The 25,791-nt window shown below is 32.2% G+C and overlaps 1 protein-coding gene across 8 annotated transcripts in view; it reads right to left on the bottom strand.

Annotated features, from left to right (window-relative positions):
* LOC118196646 (uncharacterized) overlaps window positions 1–25,791 on the bottom strand; it is a 109,326-nt gene that overhangs the window by 77,150 nt on the left and 6,385 nt on the right. For all 8 annotated transcript variants that reach the window (XM_085822762.1, XM_085822767.1, XM_085822769.1 and 5 more), the window contains exons 2-5: window positions 24,882–24,955; window positions 22,493–22,598; window positions 17,779–17,894; window positions 4,818–4,875 (exon numbers count right to left, since the gene is read on the bottom strand). In XM_085822762.1, the coding sequence (XP_085678888.1) occupies window positions 4,818–4,875; window positions 17,779–17,894; window positions 22,493–22,541 (223 nt within the window). In that variant the 5' untranslated portion in view covers window positions 22,542–22,598; window positions 24,882–24,955. The remainder of the gene's footprint in view (window positions 1–4,817; window positions 4,876–17,778; window positions 17,895–22,492; window positions 22,599–24,881; window positions 24,956–25,791) is intronic.

Consider the following 25,791-nt stretch of genomic DNA (forward strand, 5'->3'; position numbering starts at 1 on the left):
ACATGACGTCATAGCACAGCAGCCAAGCTGTCAGCACGACTCTGCTTTCCAGATGATGTAACCTCGAGTTTTGTTTTTATATATTAATAAGGCTGGAACAGTCTGTTCGTAATACAAACAGTGGCGGTAAAATCAAAGTAGGAAAAATTGCTATATCCCTTAAAATAAAAACTAAACCTCATGTAAAAGTTAGAATTATTTCAAGGAGGAGAGATGATGCAAAAGGAGTTTACAATAAGCCATATTTGCAACAGTCCCCCCCCTTTTTTTGTGTGTGGTCTACATAACTTCAGTTATTAGTAGTGCACTTTTAGTGATTTGGTGTGTAGTTTTGTATGCATAATAAACATCCAAAAATATGAATTGTGGATAATTTCATTAAGCAATAGTAAAAGAAAACTAAGTAACATCACAAAGGTAAAGGCTGGATGTCATTCAGTCGCTTGATATTGTTTGGACACATCAGCCAGATGCTCTTCTACATAATTCACAGTTACAGTTGGACTGCTTCACAGGCATCTCATGAAAAATGAAAAATAATTTGATGACACATGTTCCTCATATGCCTATTAAATTATACATATTTTTTACTGCATTTCATTTAAAATTATTTCATTTGAAAGTGAGATACAGTGTTCCAATTGGAAGAGCCCTTTAGGCATAGCTGAATTCAATAGAAAGAATGATGCACAACTAGATGTCATAGCAGTCCCATATATATAACTTTCAACATTCTACAGCTTTTGCAAAAGCACGATTCCAGCACTCTAATAGTTTAATACCTGCATTCTTCAATTTCACACAGAAGCTATGTGCTTATATTGTAATGAAATCAATATCCAATATTCAAACAATGCGGCTAGCATGAACGTATAATATCTACAGCATCTGCAAATATACTTATCTGTTGTTGACCATATTCTGCAGTTTCAATTAGTAACAGAAAATGAAGAATTAGCATATTAAATTGAAATTTGCTTCAAAATAAGTATTTGGATTTCCCATATTGCTTTCATCATTTTCCCATTGTAACACATTCTGAAACTAGCTTTTTCCCTCACCAAATTTAATTACCTTATTAAAAATATGAAGCAATTTTGACAAATAATGATCTCAGAGCCTTTTGATATGAGAACCATTATTACGTATAGCTGCATATACCTTCTCTATGCTTATACTTAGTGCAAACAGGTGGTCAGTAGATATTGTGTATATCTTATAATAGTGATTTCTTCATTCTACTTTGATCAAAACTGGTGAAAGAATAATTAATGTCTTTGAAACCTACATTTTCTCAAGGAAAATGTGTCTATGCATCTAATGCAGGAAAACAAACTTCAATTTACTTATCCTAAACTTTAATATACTTTTCATTTGATGAATATCAGAGGATGCTCAAACCCATCACCAAGAAGAATATACCAGTGCTAACATCCAACAAGTTCAAGATGACCTACTTCTGTAGGGGAAAAAAAGGCTTATAATTTACAAGTGACAAAGTTTTTTCACATGCCAGTTTTATTGGCAAGTGAAGTGCCAACGAAAATATGCTACAAATGCAAAGTTTAGGGAGCTATATCCATCCCTCAAAAATTAAAAAAAAGACACTTTTCAACAAAAATTTAATAAATATATTAAAACAAAAAACTTAGCTTAATTTACTTCTAATATCGTAAATTCTTACTTAAAAAAAAAAAATTACATGTTACTTTTTACGTGGCCATAAATCAGAAACTGCAGCTTACTGCTATTAGGAATGTTCATTGTAAACATCCTTGGAAAAATGCAATAATTTCATTTGCACTTGGTCAATCAAAAATTATTATAACTTTAAAATTAAAAAAAAGAGAGAGAGAGAGAGATCTTGTGAATGTTTGAAAAAAAAAGAGAGAGAGAGACAGACAGAGATCTCATGAATGTTAAAAAAAAAAAAAAGAGAGAGAGAGAGAGAGACAGAGATCTTGTGAATGTTTTTTTAAAAAAAATCACCTCGTGATTTATCATTGGCAGCCAGTAAAACCATACTTAAATAAATCAAGCACAGGAGAAACTTGAACTAGTTTTATTTTTGTTTTAATTTATATTCTGTTTCAGGACTTAGGTTTATGCTTGATATTGTTTAATTTTTGTTGCCTTCATGTTAGATAGCATGCTGATTTTAGTAGTTTGATACTCTATTTTGTACATATGTCTGTACATGCATGTATTCATTTCAATCACAGAAGTGTATTTCATTTTCATTTGTAGAATACAGTTTGCACCAAGATTCATGTCATAACGTCAGATTTTAAAGAATTAAAAAGTCACGATTTTCTTGATAAATGTTGCTATACTGCCATCTTATCACTTGGATAAAATTTAACAAGAAAAACTTTTGCTTAAATGCAGTTAAATTTCTTCATTATATACAGTATTTCCCATAACCAAGCATTTAAGGTGTTCTCATCACAGGAAAAAATTTATTTTGGACTAATCAAAGTCACAGTAGCAAAGAATTGCTAGGAGAATAGCACACAAATAGTATGCACCACAAATGGAAAGCATGGTCGCACATTATGCAAATAGCATTAACAGTGCTTGGGATACTGCAGAACTATATATAGGTCATATTATATGAAAAAATGGGAGTTTCTAGGAGGTTTCCAAGCTGCGCAGTAGCACCATTTCAAAAGAACTGCTTTATAATGCATGAATAAGGCTATTGAACTATTTATAATGTGATTTCGAGGTATAATCAGTATTTAATTTGATATTCTAAATTTTATATTTCATTTTCAAACTTTCTTACGCTTGATTTGAAAAAAATCCTGAGAATCAGGTAAAAACTATATTTATCAGTCTTTTAAATATCATGAAAATAAAATTAATGATTAATGTACATACTATTGCATGGAAAAACTTAGTATAATAATATATTATTTACTGTAGACAATTCTGATTAAAGAAAATTTAATAAGAAAAAAACTATGATGAAAATCGCGAAGGATGAGAGAATGGAATTAGCTGAATTTAAGTTTTATTAATCTAACAAATTTCATTTATTGTAGGGAAACATTTTCCTTAGGCTAAAATTTAAAAGAAGAGACTGAGTGATGTGCTGCGAAATGTGGGGGGGGGGGGGGAACCAAAGTTCTAAGTTTGCAATAGATTTTTATATCTGGTTTATCTAATTACCTTACATAGTCACACAATCAGCTTGTGATGCTAAGCTCAAAACCTTTCATTAAAGCTTATATAGTACAAAGTCCGTAATCAGGACTCATTGGGACTTTGGCGATTCCGGATTAAGGGTTTTTCCAGATTATAGATCATCAATTTAGATCTGGTAAGATGGCATGCAGAAATTATACAATTAAAAATATAAACTGTAATTTATGAAATAAAGAGCAATTATGATCTAAATGGTATCAAAATTTACAAAAAGAAAAGCTTAATATTTATTTGTTTACTTTATTTAAACATTTCATTCAATGTAAGTTGTTTAAGTTGCTTTGTTTTTTTGTTCTAATACTTTCTCTTTAATTCTATAAACAGACAAAATTTCTTGTTCAGTCCTGTAATTGCTGTGTCGAGAATACCGACTAACTAAAATTGTTTCGTTTTCAATAACCTCTCTGTCATTTTCTTCACTATCGGAAGCGGTACATTGAAACATGCTTTCGCTTTGTGATCCTTTGGCAGCTCCAGAATTGGAAACTCTTTTTGACATAATTGAAAGTTCAAGCTTAATTTTTATAAGATTGCTCTAACAGTCTGCAAAAAATAATAAGCCGGATCCAATTAGGAGATTCAGGAACAGCGCAATCTGCAAAATTAACTGAAATGCCTTAGAATCGGTAAAGATAATTTTAGCCTACTTATACCATCCATTACACATTAAACACATCATGCACATGTGTAAAGCATACTAAAAAAAAAGGCTGTGGCTGTGACATCTGGATTATAGATCATTCCAGATAATGGACGTCCGGATTACGGACTTTGTACTGTATAAATTCTTTTAACTTACAATAAATTTGAATGCTCAATCAGCACCCCCCCCCAAAAAAAAAGAGAGAGGGAGAGAAAAAAAAAGAAACTTTCAAGACACAATAAAAAAGAAGCATAGGGAAAATGGCACTGCAACAACAAAAGCTTAGAAAAAATTATTTTGTTAGATGCAGTTTCTCACAGGAATTTTAATACAAAACAGTTTAGGTGAAATGAAATGAAAACATATTAATTTAAATTCATTATTAAATACACAGTCATATAAATAAAGAAATATGGAAAGGACTAAAACATAATGCATGATTTGTAACAGATGTCCTATATATTAAATATTAAAAAAATAGAATTTAAAAAACATATCTAGGTCAAATATGCTAAATTCATTTAAATTTTTACCAAATTCCTGAAAATATTTTGCACAAAATTAATTTTTTCTTGTACATTACTGCACAAAATAGCACAAAAGCCAAAATATGATGAACCCTCTCATGATAAACACCTCTGAAAGACACCATTACTTCTATTAGTATAAAGACATATCAGTACTGAGTATGATCTCTCTAAGCTAACTGTATCCATAGAAAACTGAAATCATCTGGAATGACATGTAGTCATTTATCTTAGAGATGTACTTGAAATCTGAAGCAACACGATTTTATATATCAGCATTTGAGCTCCACTTTTTATAAAATAAGTGAAAGCAAATGCTTTGTTACTAGAAAATAATCCATTAAACATCAAGTTAAAAAAGAAGAGTAATATTAAGTTAAATACATATTAAAATTTTCTGTTTCAGCATAAGTCAAACAAATATAATTCTTAATTACTTATATCCGGAATGTCCTCCAGACGTATTTTTAATCCAGATACTTCCATGTTCTCATACTGAAAAAGAAAGAAAAAAAAATTCAAATATTACTACCAAAAACTTTTGTTTCAGATAAAAATATAATAATGTACAAAAGATTTAAATAAAGAAAATAGATAATTTAAATAAAGATAGCTTTTCAGATTTAAATAAAATTTTAATCATTTTTAAAGTATTTGGTGAAACTCTATATAATTTCAATAACAAGTTTTCCTTTTGTTTAACTAGAACAGAAGTTTACCTTACACCACTACTTTTACAAAACATTACATACAGTATTTGCATCTATGTTTGCTAATAAAAGAATAAAAAAGAAGTTTCGCTCTCACCTATGATAACTGTTACTTTTATATCAGCTGTTGTACAGCATAAAACAATTTAGTAATCCTTACACAGGTTGCCATTCAAACAGGAAAATGAAATTCCCTGACATTTCTGAGTGTCTTTTAAGAAAATTTCAGTCTAGACGTGTAGTGCACATAGGCTGTGCTGAGGGTAAATTTATTATGGTATCATTTGAAAACACAATAATTTGCTAATTACATATGACTTTCATTTAGAAAAATGCTTACTTTTGAATGCCCAAAGCATCATTATTATAACTATAATAGGAGTTGTTCTCACAAACTTTCAAATTAAATTTTTGCCAAACTACGTAAATTTGCTATACAATATTTATATACTCAACCAACACTCTCTTCAGCAATCAATTTTATCACAAAATTAGTAAAGTACAAATACATTTACTTTTTAATTAAACAAAAAGACTATATCATACCAGAAGTGACTGATAGTGCATCAGAAATGTTTGCAGTCCTTGATACTGATACGTATTTAAATAAAATGGTGGCACAAATAAAATTAGTTAAAAGTATAATTTTACATGCATAAAAACTTTCATTTACAAAAGAAATTAAATACAATTCATTCCATTTAAGTAATAAATAAAGAAATGAAACTTATTGATTTTTCAGCACTATGTATAAACTTTTAAACATTGGATTTTTTCTACCATTAATGGTGATAAAATTGTATAATGAAAAATAGCTTTATTCTTTTAAAAAGTATTACAAATGAATCCTGGAACAGAAGTAATTGTTTACAAAATGGCAGTGTGGTAGTAGTTATAGCTATCCTATTAAATATACAGGGTGTTTATAAAGTCCTGGACCCATTGTCGGCATCCATAGAGGCTATTGCGGTTGTAATTCTGGCTTTTAGGTCATCAATGTTCGACACTCTCCTCCTGTAAACGTTGTCCTTTACAAATCCCCAAAGGAAAAAGTCCAGCGGCATTATATCAGGTGATCTGGATGGCCAAGGAATTGGACCTCCTCGCCCAATCCATCTTCCTGTAAAATGGTCATTCAAAGAACTACAAACGATGGTACCCCAATGAGGTGAGTCAGATTGTAAACTCATAGCTTTTGCAGATGATTTTATGCTAATTGTTAAAGGTAAATCGGGTATTTCTTCTGCGGCTCAAGCTTATCTGGATGTTATAGCAAACTGGGCACGAAGGCATAAAGTGATTATTTCTACCAGTAAAACTCAAGAAATGTTGATAGGGGCATCTAAACCCCTCAAATGCAAACCACCTTTAAAATTGCAAGGCAAATCTATTAAATTTGTAGGAAGCTTGAGATACCTAGGTCTTATTATTGACTTCAATCTTTCTTGGACGACTCACTTGAAGGCAATCAGAACAAAAGTAATGTTACTGACAATTCACATGAAACGAACAACTAGTAAGAATTGGGGAATCTCATTGCGGATTTTAAAAATATGGTACTTAACTGTAATAGAAAGAATAATCTTATATTGTTCAGCAATATGGGCTTACTCTCTTACGACACATGAAAAACGACTCTTAATTTCTATTCAAAGATCTTTTCTTCTAATGATCAGTCGAAGTTACAGAATGTAGTGTTAAGAATATGTAGTGTTAAGAAAGAAAACTTCTCTGCAACAGGAGTGGCTCCTTCCCAACGTAGAGGGAAACAGCTGTGAATGCGCAAAATATACCAAAGCTCAAATCTCGTGTCGACGTTCAAAGGGCACGTTTATCAAGAGTTCATAAAAAGAATATTTATTTAAATTTCTTTAAACTTAAAGGGAAAGAAAAGGTTTTTTCACACAAGTAAATTAATTAATGGATTAGTTATTTTGGGCAAAAGAAAAAGTACAATAATCCAAGTTTAAATTATTGTGAAATGTCAAAGAAGAAACCATTTGTCAAAGAACGTTTCTTCTTAACATGTGTTCCTCAATTTCCTGTACACATCGCGGATGGGAAAATTCTCGCCACCGGTTTGTCGCCAAATCCCTTGGTGAATTTTCCCTCCGCTTTCCAGCAGCGTGATAGCAAACTGGTTTACATTATGTTTATGGAACTCTTTACACAGATGTTCTTTGACCACAGACTGTAACAAGTAGTGGCCTATATATTTGATTAGCATTCTGCGCAAGCAGAGGGAGAAGAATATTCACACCAGAATCATGACTTGGCTTACAGATCAAAGTGTGCTTTATTTTTACCAAACAGAATTCAGATCGCAACATAGCACTACTGACTGACTAACTTTTCTACTTGGTTCAATCAATCATAGACAGTTCAGGAAAAACCTTATAAAAAGACAACTGCTCTTTTCCTTGATCTCACTGCAATCTTCAATAGAGTCTGAAGATGGAAGTTCATCGAGATCATACACAGGGTAGGCATCTCTGGCAATTCCTTACTCTGGATTAATGACATTCTTAGGAAAAGAAAATTCGTTATTAAGGTCGCTGGAAAATTTTCCTAGATGCACAAATCTTGAGCTGGCATCCCACAGGGCTGTCCTTAGCCTCTGTTATTTCTTGTTTATATGAAGACCATTCATAAGTATATCGACAATGACACTAAGATAGCCTGCTATGCCAAGAACATTGTTATTTGGCTCTGATTATCAAGGCTTCCGAGCATGCCTTGTACCTCAGTCTGAATGGCATTGAGGCTTGGGCTAAAAATCTTAAGTTAATGATTAATTCCGAGAAAACCAAACTGTAGATATCCACAACTGATTGAAAAGGCAGACACACTTATCATCCTGCAATCAAGATTTGCAATTCTGGCTATTGAACAAATCACTCTTCCTAAATACCTTGGACTTACACTCGATGCAGAACTGAGATTTACCAGACATCTCAAGGAAATCTCACATCCAGCCTTGAGAAAACTCAGCAACTTAAGAAAACGTTTTGGACATGGGGTTCCAGACCAAAGACACTTCTGCATACTTATACAAGAGTCATAAGACTGTTCCTGGACTACGTTGCACCTAACAGTGCTTCAGCATCTTGTTTAGTAAAGGAAAGGATCAATCCTGTCCAATTTAGAGCCTCCAAGATTATTATTGGAGTTGTCTTGCCCACAAACAACTCAAAGGCTGAGACTGAATGTGGATTAACACAGCTGGAAAACAGAAGGAAACTTGCCACTCTGAAATTTAGGAATAACATCAGGAACAGTGCTGATGAATGTATCTCAAATATTGCCACACAGGCCTGCTTTTGCTAAAAAAATTTTTCTAATGTGTCATTACTAATATTAGATCTAAATTTAGTCCTTGTTTTTGCAGCAACATTGAAAATGCTCTTGCACTCTACATTACTATGGAGAATTGTCAAGATGGCCAAATTTTAAAGTACAGATAATTCACTATACTTTAAAATTCCATCAGCACCTTTCAGTTTTACAACTAAATTCTACTGGGCATCAATTCTAGCAGGTTTTATAGCTTTATCTTCGTTTTCTAATTGTAAATTGCAAAACTGCGACTGGAATTTAGTAGCTGCACTATCAACATCGTTTCTCATGGCTAAATGAAATAAAATAGGAAATCTTTAAAAAAAAAATATCTCATATCAGAAAAACATGTATTTGCTAGTGGTGCAGAAACATCTGCAACTTTAGCATATTAATCAATTCATCATTGATTGGAAATTTATGTAGTATGTAATGACATACTCAGCAGAAATAACTTCTAACGTGGAAATAAAATTTATTTTTGCCATCCTCTCAAAGTTCTTTCACTAATTTGTTAGTCGCAGTTCCCACTACCAAATTTTAATCTTTCTTCTGATTTTCTGCTTCATCATAAATCACATCACATAGAATTAGAAGATAAAAGAAAGATTAGTTTTACAAAATTTGATAAAAATAAAACCTGAATTAATAGAATTCTGCTTTGTAGAACTGTGTTAAGAGCATCGAATGATGGCAAATTAATTGTACAAAAAAGGAAAAGCTTTGTTAACGTTCGAGGACAAAAACATAAATACAGTAAAGTCCGAAATCCAGACATCCAATATCCAGAATGATATAAAATCCAAACCTCAAAGCCACAAACAACATTTTTTTTTTGTATGCTTTATGCATGCGCATTTGGTTTTTTCCAGGCACCAAAAAAATACCTTGTTATTGAAGAAGCAATCATTTGAGCATAAATTTGTGAGATCAATAATTTGGCTCCATAGCTGTGTTATCTGCTTGGCATACATCTCAAACTGAAACATTCTATGTACATAGGAACATCATTGATTTTACACCTACTAGTATTTTATATCCCTGATGCCAACTTGGGGAATTATTTTTTATAATATTTGCTTTTATCACTGCATACTTATCAACACGACAACCGGAGTAATGATTCATGCAGCGATGTTTAAAATCTTTTTTATATTAATAATTGTATAAAAAAGAATATGAAAAACTTTTATGCTGACATTACGCTTGACGATGTTTATATATTTAAGTTAAATGTGCTAAGAAATGTTGATGAGGAAAAATTTAACGAAAAATTTCTTTTCATATGGCAAAAATAGATTATGTTAATGAAACTCATGGGCCAAAAGATTACATTTAGTGCTATTTGAATTAAGAACAAGTGATATGTTACTCACGTAAACACAGAACCGGCGTCAGCACTCGTGTGGCTGAACGAGGAGGCAGAATTTAGATATGTTATTCATATAAACACAGAACTGATGTCAGAGCTTGTATGGCAGCACAGGGTGACATAATTAAGAGAAGACAAATATTTTGGAATTTATACAAGCACCAAGCGGCAAAATTAAAGGATGAAAAATTTTTTATAATTTAGGGAAAGCACTGGGATCCAAAGTTTAGGGATGGCAAAAATTATAAACTTAGCAGTGGCGTATCTAGGGTTTCCAGCACCCAGATACAACTGAAGAATTTGCACCCTTTTCTGTGTGCCAAGAATGGAAAACATTTCATTAAATAATTGCGTAGCATCAATTTGGTGCTGCCTGAATGCTGCGCCCGAAGATAGATATCCCCTCCTACCTAAGCCACTGGAACTTAGGGAGACTGCAGCAGAATTTAGAAACCACAGAGACTGCATCAGGCGGTACCTAGCACCTGATGATACCTTAAGTATAATGTAGGAGTTTATTTATTCAGAACTCAGATTAGCCTTAAGCGTGTACAAGAAAAAGATGTAGGTATAATAATTAATACAATTCAAACTTAATTCTCTCAGTATGCGATAGATGCAAGACAAAATTTAGCAGAACAACTTGCCTTTCGTTGCTACTCTCTCATGGCACATAGCCAGTAATGTATAGCAGACCCTATTAAGCTAGGCTAAAAGTATACTTTACTGATTGTAAGGAATTTTGGTAAATATAGCAGATTGCACTGTTCCTTATCTTTTAATTTGATCAAGCTCATTATTTTTTGCAGACTGCTATTATTACAGCAATTTTATAAAAATTAAAGCTTGAACTTTCAATTATGTCGAAAGGAGTTTCTAATTCTGGAGCTGCAACAGAATCTACAAAGCAAAAGCATGTTTCGATGTCCATTAAACAAAAAGTGGAATTGCTGCAAAAAATGAATAAAATCATATGTTTCAAAATTATGCAATGAATATGGCATTGGAAAGTCAACTGTGTATGACATAAGAAAAAAGAATTTTTTTAATTTTATGTGAATTTCGACATTCCACTTGCAATGAATAACAGAAAAATTGGTCATTATGCTAAAAGTGACGACTGAACCGTGTGAGCGCCGCAGTGAAGGTGTGCCATTGATGGGTCCAATGCTAATGGCAAGCCAAAATATTTCATGACGAAATGAACTTAAAAACTGAGTGCACATATTTGACAGGTTGGTTAGCCAAATTTACAATTGCCATGGTATAAGGCATTTAAAATTTCCAAGTAAAAAAGCTTCAGCTGATACTGAAGCTGCTGAACTATTTGCAGATGAATTCGATGAACTCATTAATAATGTAAAGTTATCTCCAGAACAAATTTATAACTCTGATAAAACTGAACAATTTAGCAGGCACAAATGCTGCAGGAACACACAAGTGCAAACGCTTCATAATTGGAAAATATGCACGATCTCAAGCATTTAAAGGAGTAACGACTTTTCCCATTATATATTGTGCAAATAAAAGAGTCTGGATGACATAAGCGTTAACAAATGATTGGTTTGAAAATTATTTTACGTCAGAGGCTCGGCTACATTTGAATTCGATTGGTTTACCTGATTTCACAAACCTGATTAGTGAAAGATAATTTACCTGTATTATCCTGTCCTCCGAATGGCACATCTATAATTAAGCCTGTAAATCCCAATATAATCCAATTTCGGAGTGCCAATGGTTCTAAACCATGCACCTCCACATTATAAAAATATCTTAGTAAGGGCAGAAATAGGAAAATTGCATAAATAGTTAGCTTGATGTAAGCTAGACGAAGCCACATGAACTCAAGGGAGTTTAGGTGTAGGGGAAAAATATGAAGTCAAAAGGTTAGATTTTTTTAAAAAAACTTTTTTATAGTTTTTATGATGTTTATTTATTTTGTAAATTTTTTTTTGGTAGTTTACATTTTTATAGCATAAATGAAACACAAAAGCAAAAAGTGAAGAGGAAAGATTTTTTAGATTAAGAGGCTAAATGGCATATGATGCTAAATCAGAACGTAGTAAAGTTTGTGAAAACGCAAGGAAATATCCAAGGCAGAAATTAATTTTGCACGCATGATGTTATTTTTAAATGAACAAGTTGATAATAGGGCAAAGAAGGCCACTTTTCAGTTGAACTTGAGAAGAAGATAGCAATTTGGTACAGTCAGTGAGGAATAGCAATTGTAGAAGATTGAGATGTCCATTCTTCACGGCGCGGGGCTGGAACTGAAGAGGCGAGGGTGTGTCTACACCTTTTAGCAGGAGGATCATTCAGCTTATGGATATTGGAATAGTGCACACGCTGAAATGCAAATATAAAGTAGCATTTTTAAAATGCATGTTAAATTTCTTGAACAATGGCAAGACTATTCAAGAATTTTTGAAATGTTTTAATATAAAATCTGCTGTGTGGAGCAACACAAGATTGAAGGTGGATGTGATTCCAGGTACTTTAAAAAATACTTGGCATAATTTATCGCCAACTACCATATTTCACGGTGAAGTCAATGAAGATGATAGCCACAAATTTAAAGGACTTTGGATATCGCAAACCAAAGGTGAAATTTCCAATTAATGGATTTTGCAATGAAATGTGAAGAAGTGGTAATAAATGAAGATGATATAACAGAAGTTTTTTATTGCAATGACAATGCCCCAATCATCAATTAATTAACGGACAGTTAATTAATTGATTAAGTTTAACAATTAAAATCTGCAGTATGGTTCTAGATCCAGAAAATAATGCTACTGATAGTGAAGAAAGTGACACTGTGGTTATTGAAAACGAAAAACTTCGACTGACAAGTTAGTCGGAATTTTCAACCCAGCAATTACAGGACTTAAACAGTGGAACTTTGTAACTGAACAAGACAAAAAGAAAAATTTACTTGAACTCCGAGTAACTTTTAGAAAGTACAGAAGCAACCAGAATACGATAATGTGTTTCCAATGCGAGCATTTTGGACATAAGCAGATTTTCTGCAATAACCTACAAAGACGCATGAAGTATGGTCAGAATAATCTGACTTATACTTGCACTTTGAAAAGGGAGGAAAAACCAATTTGGGTGAATTGTAAGTCTGATGAGTTTGCCTCAGCAAAGATTTGCGAATCTCGTCCGAAAATTCGCACTAGAACTGCTCCAAAGAAACAAAATCTGCCCACTAGTCTCCAAAGTTCCAAAGCAACAATTAACGAGCTGCCAACGGAGATGCCTGCCTCCAAAGCCAGAAGACCTCCAATGAAATCATATTCTGCTGCAGTAAAGAAGGATGCGACGGATTTCAAATATTAGGAAGTTATTCTTCAAATTTATGGAGTTTGTGAACAAGTGCAAGAAGATGAAATCTCTCCAGAATTTTTTTTTTTCTTACCCTGGGTATCGTAGAAGAACTGATCAAAATAGAATATTAATTCCTGCTTGGACGACTAACTTAACTTTCCTGTTTCAGTTGACCTGGGCTTCACTAGATGGTGCTACTCATTGGACTGTTTTTCAAGTGAAAGTTTTTACTTTAAAAACTTTGATTTCGCCTGTGATCCTTGGACTCTTCTTCACCACTCTTTGGCCCTCCTTGGAGTGCCATGTACAGGCAGCTCTATGTGATGTGCCATTGGCAAATTTTCTGATCGAGCCGGAAAAACCGCACAATGTGTGGTAGTCCAGCAATAAATAATCAGTCAGTCAGTCAATAGAAATTATGTTGGCTGGTAACTGGTTAAGAATTTTAGGGTAAGAAATTTCTGTTGAAATTATGTTGGAAATTAAAGAAAAACTAATTGCAACAAAAATAAAGTAACTAAAACAACTTACCACATATACCCACGTATAAGTCGATATCGCGTATAAGTCGACCCCCCCCCCACTTCCGAAATCGATCGAGAAACTTCGAAAAAAATTCTTTTAAGTACTACATTTATTCAAAATCATCTGAAAAAAAAAAAAAAAAAAAAAAAAAAAAAAAAAAAAAAAAAAGAAGTAAATATACGATAAAAAATACCTTGGTAAATAAACAAAATCAAAATCCTTCTTCTAGAATTTGTTCCGGAAATTCTAGAATTCTAGAATTTTAATTCTAGAATTTGTTCCGGAAAAGATTCGCATACGTAAAATCTACCTGCATTTCCCCATTTTAAAAGTTAAAAGAAATATTAAAAACTGTTCAGTTATTGCGTGGGCTATTTTTTTAATTTTGACGTGTACTGTTAACAAAAGTATTTCATGAATGAACAATAACTATTATAAAGACTTATACGTACGTTTTATCGAAACTTACTCTAGTTAAAGTATGAAACTCTGTGATTAGTTCGTCACATAATTTAAGTCATGAAATTACTTCAAGTAAGTGACTTATTTGATAAGTCGTCCAATTTGAATGCGGGAAGAAAACAACTGCATTATATAAAGAAATTTTTGAACTTCTGATTATTTTAATTTTTTATGGCCCCGCGTATAAGTCGACCCCCCCCCCACTTTGAAGCCTTTTTTTTGTCCAAAATATCTCGACTTATACGCGGGTATATACGATACATTGCAAGAAATGTTTAATAAAATAAACAAATAAATATTAAGCCTTTTTTTTTTTTGGTAAATTGTGATACTCTTTAGATCTTAAATACTCATCATTTCATAAATCACAATTTCAAATTTTAATTTTATAATTCCTGCATGTCATCTAGCTAGATTTAAATTGATAACCAAATATCCGGAAAAATCCCAAATCCGGAAGCGCCGAAGTCCCAATGAGTCAGGATCTTGGACTTTGTACTTAATTCATTCTTCACAAGATAAACTTATAGTAATTGGAAAATGTTTCCCTTGTTGAGTAATTTTTTTAATTACTTTGAGAGAAATTTGTATTGTAAAATTATCAGGTTATGTTGAAACAGGAGACATAAAAATTAGCAGTGCCCTTGCCAGGACCTCTCCAATACGTGGCAAGTGTGTTAACCATTACAGCACAAAGGCATGCTGGGGAGGAAATACCTTATAGCAGAGGTTCTCAACTGGTGGTAGGTGTACCACTAGTGGTACACAAGAGAAAAATAGGCGGTATGCAAAGAAGCAAAGTATTTTTAACTATTGAATTCAAAAATTAAAACCCCAACATCCTGATTGAGTTTTTTTCTCTAACACTCGTAAATTTATGCGATCTGAGCTTTGTTCAGGAGTGGTGGTGGTAGTACTTTGTATAGGTGGCACTAAAGGTTTTAAAGTTTTGTTCAGATTGTACGCGTTAGTCAAAAGGTTGAGAATCACTGCCTTATAGTACCAGCTTTACGCTTATATTTTGCAGTATTATTTCGAGAACTGCCAATTAAATTGCTTATTGGTGTAGAAATTATTTTTCTTAAAGCTATTTTCAACAATGAAAGTAGTAACTACATCTCCATTTACTTTATGTATTTTATAACTTTGAACAGAGCCTTTTATATTAATTCTAGAAGCTTTTACTTCTTTAAAAAATGCAAAAAGTGAGTTCCATTGGTCAAGGATTCTAGATAAACATTTCTTTAAAGATAGCCAGAGTGTACATACAAGTTTCAAAATGTTTCTTACTTTTAATAAATAAAGTAAGAATATGTACTATGTAGATGTTGGAATTGTTTCAACTTTTCCTTTCCTTTAGAATTCTTTTCAATACAATAAATAAATATCAACTAACTGTCCAACTACAGTTATTGGCAAAGAAGCTATCCCTTTTTCAGCTGCTAAATTTAAGAGGTGACAGGTTCACCTCATAATTTGCAAATCTGAATTTTCCTTCATTAAGATGCTTGCAGCACCAGTCTTCATGCCTACCACTAGTGGTGCATTATTCGGCACCAAGCAATTATCCATAGGAATTGCATTTTCTCTTAAATTTTTAATAATCTGCTGTGCTATATTAAAGGCCTGTCGAATGTCCTAAAGTAAGGACAGAAAATAAATTACACTCAATTTTTGAAGACACTGGATTAAAAAAAGAAACAACAATTGGCTACAGTTTTGAATCGGTATTATTGCTTCCATCCGTAGAGACAGAGAATGAAACTGTTTTTTAATGCAATCAGTAACCGAAGGTTTATTTTTCACACCCATTTCTTTAACAACCACAGTCACTTGTTTTCCTTGCACTTGAGTATTGCTTACAGATTTTGATGTCAGAAAAATTTTCCTAAATAAAGCTGCAGTATGATCAGATAGATGCATTCAGTCACAGGTTGTGCTCCAATAAAAAGGCAGAGAACAGACGATCTGCATTCATAACTTTTTGGTCCTTTTTGTTTCCAGAGAAAAATTCTTTTTTTTTTTTTTTTTTTTTGTGATGGAACTCGTGTTGCCCTTGTGTTTTTGTGTACACACATGTTTAAGAACATCGGAACATCGGCGATTTTTCAATTTCGCATGGTAGACCATGCGAAATTGAAATATCACAGGGACAAACGGCAACACATTGCAAATGTATTACATTTCCCCTAGGAAATAATAGAAGTAAAGTCATCTGTGTGCAATTTTTGAAATGCACATGAGTATTTTACCTTTTTTGCAGACATAACTAAAACAAAAGATCGCAATTTCTTAAACTATTTTTTGAAAGCATTTGCACTTGCACTGTTCAGCGAGAAGATGAACAAAATAATCTTGATCTTGCTTTGTGCTTATTGGGTAATTATGTGCCAGATAACACGTAGTGGCGCCAGATGCTCACCGGAAAACTCGAACATGGCATTTTCGGAAGCATACGCTCTCACTCACAAAGCAAAAGTGCGCCATAATTTCTCACTGAAACGACTTTGGCTTTCTTTTATATATAATCTGGAGAAAAACCAAATGCTTTCAAATGCCTCAAATCACTTTTGTGTGTGTGTGTGTGTGTTTGTGTGTGCAAATAACAAAGTATTAAGCTAAGCTAAATAAAAATCGTGAGAAATTTTAAGAATAACTGAAAGTTTGGAGAAATATTTTGTAAATCAGGTTTGCAGGTGTCTCCCGCCTAAATTGAAAGAGTTAGCAACTGTTTTCTTTGCATGTTTTTATACCCATATATTTTCTGATTGTTGATGTTCTTTGAAATTGCCATTGAATTTACTATAAGGTATTTCACCTGCCTTTTTAGCATGTTTTCATGATGTAATGGTCATCGCACTTGGTCCTGCTAAAAAAAAAACCTAATGTGTCTACAGTGGCGCCCAAACAAAAAGAGGGGAAATGATGATTGTCCACCACCAGGATTTGGGGAATGGGTCTCCTAATCTCCAGTCACCCTTTAAAAGGGGAAGTATATAAGGTATTTCTCCAACCTTCTTAGCATTCCTTCGTGGTCAGCACAGTCAGTGCGTATTCGAGAGGTCCGAGTCTCGGTGAGGGCATAGCACATTTTTCATGGCTCCTGCTTCAAAATAACCGATTATCTCTACAGTACAAGTACCAGCATTTATGAAGTGATGGATGACAATGGCACCTACTTTCACAAATAGTCATATTTTCTAAGATGATCACATTTACAGAAAATTAAAATTGTCTGGAAGCATGGGTAGTTAACATGTTGACTGCCGCACGTATTTCATGTGGTTTCCCATGGCGGCAACATTATTTTTTTATTAGTTGATGTATATTATGAAATATTATCTATAAAAGATAAGGTGAGTTATGTAATCGTGTTTAATGCATTTTTCGTGGTGTGGGTCACCGCTCACACCCGAGGCACTGCAGACTGTTTTTGCGATTTATTATTTAAACTTTTGCGATCTATTACTCTTCAAACCATTATAGTAACAGTGGTTATTATTTTAAAAATTTCATCTGTATCAATATTTACCCTAATTACGTATTTTTACTGTTGGTCGCGTCACCGGTGGCCCCTATGGTGATGTAGTTGAGTGCTGCCCACCGGTGACCCCCCCACGGCAGTCAACGTGTTAATTATTCTACAAAAATTTCATTATAACAAACCTTCTTAAATAAATTTTCGAAAAGTTCCCTGTGTCTTTTCTTCTGTCTTGTGTATTCATCAATAAATTTAAGTGCAGTGTTTCCAAACGTCTCTGTGGCCACATCTGACAAATTACCTGTAAAAAAAGTATCAGATATTGCAAAACTAGATTTACTCTGAAATTTAAACAAAGAGATTACTGGATGTAAGAATGATTTCTGAATGTCAGATTACTTCCAGCAACAACCAGTTTCACTGAAAAAATTGATTTGCTGATAATTTCACTAGCATTGAGTTCTTAATACTGGCATGCTATTTGATTACCATCATATGTTTCAAAATATATATTTACAAAAGATTAACAAACCATTTAATTAACGTCTTAAATTTTAACTTAATATATCACTTATTTTTATTACTGTTCAGATGGAACTGATTACTATTTTGAGGCATTTGTATTTAAGTTTTTTCAATCAAATGTTATTTAATTTACTTCTCCTATTTTTTTCCCTCCCCTGCAAGATGCGCTCATTCCAGAGTTTACGCAGTTTTGTTTAGGTAAACAGTTTTTATATATAAAGTTTAGAGATTTACGAACAGGAGAGTGAGAGTTTGGTCTGTTGTCTGCAGCCTTCCTGATTAAAGCAAAGTCTGTTAACGACTCTAGTGCAAGTCTTGTTGTGACTACTGTAAGTTAAGGTTAGATCCCGTTTTGGTAATGTGCTTGAATAACTGTTATAGTTTAGGTAAAGTCTGCAACCTCTAGTCTAATTAGATTTAGATCATTAAATTTATATCCGCTGTGAAAAGAAGCTTTAGGTTTTAAATCAGGACCAGGTTGGTTGGTAAAATTGCATTTGTGTATTTTAATTTAACCACTCACAAGTGGTAATTAATAAAATAAACTTGCTGTTTTAATTCTGTGTATGTTTGCTTGATGATTGATTAAATATTTTGGTGGTGATAATTCATGTTATGTAACATACATAACACCTTATTGACCTAGCTAAGTTATTTGCAAAACACAGGAAGTACAATTTATGAAAAGATCAATAACCATAAAAATAACAAATATTTTTAGGCACTTCAAAACATTGCCAATGAACCGGTGACTTTTTGTAAGGGTAAAAATAATCAGAAAATACCAAAATGGCATGTTTAAAACTAGCATACTTGTAACTAATAAATGTCCTTTATTAAAACAGAGTCAGGATGAGATTTCAAGATTCCATGAAAAAGCATGCCTTTTACTTTTAATGACCGAATTTAATTTTTCAAATAAAATGTTGCATCCTTCACAGCCAGATTAAAGGCCTCACAAATGAAAGCTTAAGTTATAGAATGTTATTTTATCTTTATGCACCTTAAAATCAGTTACTATATTTACTGTGAAAGGACTTTAACCGTTTGACTGCTAAGCAATTCTTGCAAGAAAGCACGGAAACTGTGGGACTCATTTTGATTTGATGTTGTCAAATAAAACACTCTCATTTAGACAAATATCAATCAATTTTAATAATTCTTTTCGTATTATAAAGCAACAAAGGCACAGTGAAACTAGCGCTGCGTCGCGGTTTTCGAGACAAATGAACGCAACGCTTTTGCGCCACATAACAGTCAAACGGTTAAATAATCTGGTTGTCTACTAAAAATAAAATTAGAAAATTAAAGAAGAAAGTTAGAAAAATTAAATTCAGTCATTGAAAGTAAAAGGCATGCTTTTTCATGGAATCTTGAAATCTCATCCTGACTCTGTTTTAATAAAGGACATTTATTATCTTTTCATAAATTCACACTGTAAACATAGACTCCAACCTTCAGCAAACCTTGTCAGTAGTCAACGCGCGAACGACATTTTTACAACTTTGAAAATGTGCGCGTAGCGTATGTTGTAATTAACCATTCATTAATTTTAAATTAATAATTAATTGTAATCAATTTTATTACATTTAAAATCCATATACATATAAAACTGAATAATTAAAAATATACCTTGTAAATTATATGCACATTTAATTAGAAATTTTCTTTTAACTCCTCAAGCATTCACTAATAAAAAGTACTTCAAATCACTACTAATCATAGAAAAAATCAGAAGCTATAAATCATATCTTTATTCTGGATATGATTTCTACAGGGAAATAAAATTTAAATAACCAAGAATGATACATATAAGTATTAAACAAAATACGCATAATTTATGAATGCAAATATTTATATGTAGCATGCTTAGCAAGCTTAAGTTCTGATTTTGAGAATGTTTTTTTATAACACAGTTCTTCATTTGCCTGCATATTTATTTTTTCAATCAAAACTGCTTCAAGAGTTTTAAGACCTAAATTTGGTCAAAATTCCGTCTGATTTTTTTTAACAATAGAAAAAATTCTTTCGCATGCTGCATTTGAATGAGGTATTATTAAGACAGCAAGCATTACAGAAGGCAATACTTTGTATTTAATACATCCATTCATATTTTTTAATTTGGCAATTTCTCCCCATGCTATATCAATACGCAAATCTACAATTTCTTTCAAATCATCTACTTGATACATGGAAAATTCAATTTCTACTTGATTAAGACATTTTTTCATCAATAATGGATGGAAAAGTATTCATCAAGTAAAGAACAGATGAAAATGAGACTTCAGTTCTCAAGTTGATGTCAGCAACTTCAGCATGTTTTAGAAATGGATCACTCAGTAGAAATTTATCAATTATATATGAACATGCAGTTACAAAAAAAGCTCGCACAGAATTGAAAAATGATTTCACTTCACTTTCATTCAAAAACTTGGCATTTTTTAAATATAGTCTTGTTTCTGCACCAATCGCTAAATTTTCATTTTCTTTTTGTTTACTATACTTCTGAAATGGAATAGATGTTAGAGTAACATCTTCATTTTCTTTAGAAATTACTGATGGTTTTACGAATCTAACAAATAAATTCATTAAAAGTTCAAAAAGTTCTCTTCTGAATTTATGTATATAAGGAGCTTGTTGTTGCAAATTAATATTTACTGTTATAAACAAAGTATTTTTCAAAAATAACAAGTACAATTTGGTGGTCGGTGACTGTAAAATTTTTTTAATGTTTTCAATCTCTTTCCTTCATTCTCACTGTTATCTGGTTTATCTCCAAAAAAATTTATCACAGCATCCCACTGTTCCAAAATCCTTGCTATAGATTCTAAAAGAGACAACCAATGTACTCGTACTGCAATATTTCAAAATTTTATGAGATTTTGCATTCTGTCCCAAAATTTGTTGAGCAACTTTGAAGCCATGCTTCCGTTTCGAACTTTTCTCCAAGTAAAAACATATATCTATTATCAACATTTCAATTTCTGAGCCAATTAATTTTTCAGTAGCTTTTTTTGCAGCTATATGCAAGAGGTGGCATGGACAACCTCGGGCGATTATACTTGGTTAATGCATTTTGATAAATGATGCTACACCTTTAAACTTTCCAATCATATTACTAGCATTATCTGAAAAAAATGATAAGCAATTTTTCCATTCTAAACCTTTGTTTTTAAAGTTTTCATTTATACAATTAAAAATACCTTCTGTATTATTTGTACATTCTAAAATAGAAATCAATGAAGTAATTATCACTCCCTTTTCTTTACTGTAGTATGTTATAACCAATGGGTACAGTTTGTTATCATTGTTATCATTACTTCCATCAGTACTTAGAGAAAATGATGTACTGCACACTGATTTTATAATATCAGCAACAGTATTTTCTGCAAGCGTTTTCACAATAGCAGCAGTTTTGGTATGACCGCAGCTAAATTTTTTTGCTATGGCAGAATCCGGAAACATTGCTTTGAAAAGCTCTTTGGAATGATCCGAAACAGAAAGCGGTAGATTATGTTCAATTAAAAAACGAACAAAATAGCATTCGGCTTTTATAGGATCTGTTTCATCATCTTTTATTAAGAAATTTGTTATTTCTTTAGATTTTACGGTGCCAAGTTCTATATGCTTTTGAGAAAACACATGCCGTTTACAGTCATCTTTTCCGCCATGAGCAACTGAGAAGTCTTTGTTGCATACACTGCAGTGTGCGTGATTCACAGAAATTTCGGACGCTTTAATGCATGGAAATTCTGAAGAATATGAATCTTTAAACTTCTGCTTTGATAATTTTGGCTTCTTCGTTCGAGGCAGCATTATGATTAAAAATCTTTCACCTGATTCACAGTTCACAAGACACACGCTAAGCTCTCGCCGTAAACTACACAATGCAGCCGAATGCAGCCTAAACACGCATCAGCGAGGAACCTGGGAGACAGACAATTGGGTGGAACTATTGATAAGTCGTTAACGGTTGGAGTTACTGATCTACGATTGGCTAATTCTTCAAAACTAGGAACGCACTCAACACGTGATATATGATAACACGAGTATTCAGCCAATCATCGAATGAATTAGTTGGTTCCGTTTTGCATACTGGTTCTCCTGCTCTTGTTTCTGTAAAATCCGTAGTTTTTTCCATACTTTTCGTAGCTCGTAGTTTTTCATGAATTTCCGTAGAAACTACGGAGAATCCGTAGTAGTTGGAGTCTATGTGTAAAGAAGTACACAAAGTAAAATACAGGTAGGAAAACTAGAAAATAAACTTAATTACTTTACAGAATAATATCAAATTAACAACAACAAATTTTGATAAAAACAAATTGCTTATTTGTAACACTGCTACATTTAAAGATCAATAAAATTTTAGCTTACTTTGAGAATTATCTGACTCTGGATCCACTGACACTGGTAAATGATCCATATTATAAATTGAAGTGGTTATAGCATATTTCAATTCTAATTCTTCAAAACTGAAGACCTAAGAGAGAGGTAAAACAATTATATTATGCATTACATACATTGTTGCTTGTACACTAATTTGTAATGGATTGAATGCACTCAGAATCCACGATAAAGCTTTCTTTTTTCCTGGTCTTCTACTCACGTGCACAGTATTCTGTTTTAACTTCGAAAAATGCCACAGAATTCTAGAATTCTCAGCCCTGCACTCCATTTACACAACAACCTGTTTTAACTTGAAAAAAAGTTTTCAGATTTTGTATTACACCCAAAGGAGCTTTTTTTTAACGTTTTGTGTGTTACTTTTATTTATTAAATAACATGTTCTTTAATATCATGTCCGCTTAAACCACATAAAATTCAATTCAACAGCAATATCACAAAATAATTTTAAAAAAGCATATTTCTAGAATTTCTGATATACAGTCTCACGTGCTGGAGATAAAAATGTTTTTTTTTCCTCACCTGTTTTGTAAATGTTTTACAAAATATGGTGTGGCATGCAGCACAGGCATGAATTTCAAAAATCAATAAAATGCAAAATATTCAAGAATAAACAAGCTCTTTATATTTTTCATATTCACTTAGATAGGAGGTTTGAGTTTAGACAGTTTTGAATAATGCATCAGCCAAATGGCAAACTTCAAAACAGAAAGCAAGCTGCAAGCGGATGATCGAGTGGCTGTTGGAAAAATAGGCTTGCACACAAAACAAATGTTGCTTCGTGGACCACTCCATATTGGGAACTGACCTTGATTGGGGAAACAACCTCCCCTCTCCCTCTTTAAAACCCTGCTCCTTTCAAGCCTCTATGACCATTGGGAAGGGAGCAATGACCTTTTCAAATCTATGCATCTGTCACGCGCCACCCTGTAGTTCACTCTGTACAATAAATTCCAAATCTGGACTTCCAGATTCTCATAATATCGTGGCGACGTATGATATTCAAAATCTGATGGCTCTAGGTAACGTTGTTTTATCACAATGCAAGAAACATACATACATTTATGTAGATTCTTCATTACTTAATTTCTTTAAATATAAGACAGAGAGATAACATTTGGTGGCAACAATTTGAAAAGTGATTTGGACTTTTTAAAGTTTTCAACACAAAATGCCAAAACAAAATTAATAGCCCTTCTGGGCCAACTCCCTTTGGGCTAAAAAACACAGAATTACACAAATTAGCTTCATAGAATACATTCTACACTCTACTAATAAACAAATTGCAATATTTCTGAAAAAATGGAACACTTTCATTATCAGATAAACTCCACAGTGGCATTACAATTTGATTTGTTACAAGCTACCCCCCTCCTTAAAACAATTCAGACACTAATCACAAAAAGCAGAAGCAACACACATAACTCTTGAATTTTAATACTCCACAAATTACATGCATGCAATGCACCTAAAACCATTAATGAACATATAGATAAATACATTTTCGTCAAATTCTGAGTGGCATACTTTAATGATGCAGCGGTTTGGCCAGTGATTGTCAGTTTTGGATGGATAATCAGAGATAATCATTTATTTTTTTCAAATATAATTAAACATAGAAATGTATATTTTTGCCAAATATTTTATATTAGTGTAACTTTTAGAATTACTGCCTAACACAGAAATATAAAATTTTCCTAAATATTTACATGTGTAGCTTGGCTTTCAACATTTTCTTTAATTACAACACTAAGATTTGTTTCTTGGTATTTCTACACCCTCAAATTACCATTTCTCGAAAGTAACAACTTAGCTCAAATTTTATTTTTAGTATAGAAATATGGAATTGCTTCTGAAAGGTGGGATTATGAGAAGTTTTATCAAGATCAAAAGAAAAATTATATTTCTCCTTTAAAAATCAAAGTAATAAGAAATTTTTAAATATAAACTGGGCAGAATTGTTGAGATGTAGCTTCATTTTCAATCGGTTATTTTCTCAAAAATTTAATTCTAATTTTCCAATTACAACAATTTTCCAAATTGTTGATAACACAAAAATTTTCCAACTACATATTTTACAGCATATACATAATATCTTTTGAAGTAGAAATACACTTTTCAAATAGGGTTTCAAATACCCAGACTACCTTAATAGTAAAGAAAATTTTGGCTATAGGTTATCTTTTCAATAGACTTGTATTTATTTATTGTTATAACAGGATGGTGTCATTTTTTAATTTCTGCATTTTATTTCAACTACAATTACAGATAAAAAAATTAAACATTTTAATTTCTGTAAAACAAAATAAAAAAACAAATTTTTTTTGGCAAAGTTAAAATATAAAAATTTTTTTATTACCTATATCTCTTCTCCAGATTTTCTCCTATAAGAATAATTGTTGAGACTCACACTTATCTATCTAGTGCCCTTTTCTAAAATATAAAAAGGACATCAAATGAACATATGACAGTCACCTAAAATTCATTTCAGTAGTTTTAATACATCTAGTCCGCTGGAAAAGTATATAAGATAAAACAAAAATGTCATGAAAATGAAACATACAGCATGTATATAATTTTTTTGCCCTATTTTTCAAACAATGCCATTAGCCAATGTGTATACAGCTGCTGCTGGATTGTATTAAGCAAATCAGTAACTTTGTTTCATTTTCTACTAAAAATAAACTGAGCTAGCATAAGACATGAAATTACCATTTCTGAGTTAACAAATTCGCATGACATTCTTGTGAGAAATGAGTTTTCTTTCTTTTTTTTCTTTTCTTTTTTTTTTTTTTTTTTTGTAAAATTTGACATACTTAGCCCTTTTTTTACATCTTCCGGTTCAATTAAGATTTACTTATATAAAAACTGCGAAAATAGACTGAATGCTTTCTATGCACTAAACTCCTTAAGACAACTACTTTTGAAAGCAATCAATGTTAAAATGGAAATAAGCACTGCTATTGAATATACATACATGCTAAATACTAGCTTTCTAAAACGAACAATTCCACAAAAGAATAAATTAATCTGAAATTATTGATAGTCATTTTAGAGAAGGTTAATAACAATTTAAAATAAGTGACTTTTATATTACAATACATACTTTTACATTTAGTTTCTTAAAAATATGACGTCATTAGTTTGTGGCACTATTCTTAAATCTTGGCAAAGAATTATTAAATGGAACAAAATAACTGATCCATTTTCAAAATTTTAAGATAAAATCTGAAAATTACACAAGGTCTATCTGGAATGCTTCATACAAA

Source organism: Stegodyphus dumicola, chromosome 8 (assembly GCF_044657685.1).
Source record: "Stegodyphus dumicola isolate Sdum_Otavi_A_Nest chromosome 8, ASM4465768v1".
Classification (NCBI taxonomy): domain Eukaryota; kingdom Metazoa; phylum Arthropoda; class Arachnida; order Araneae; family Eresidae; genus Stegodyphus; species Stegodyphus dumicola.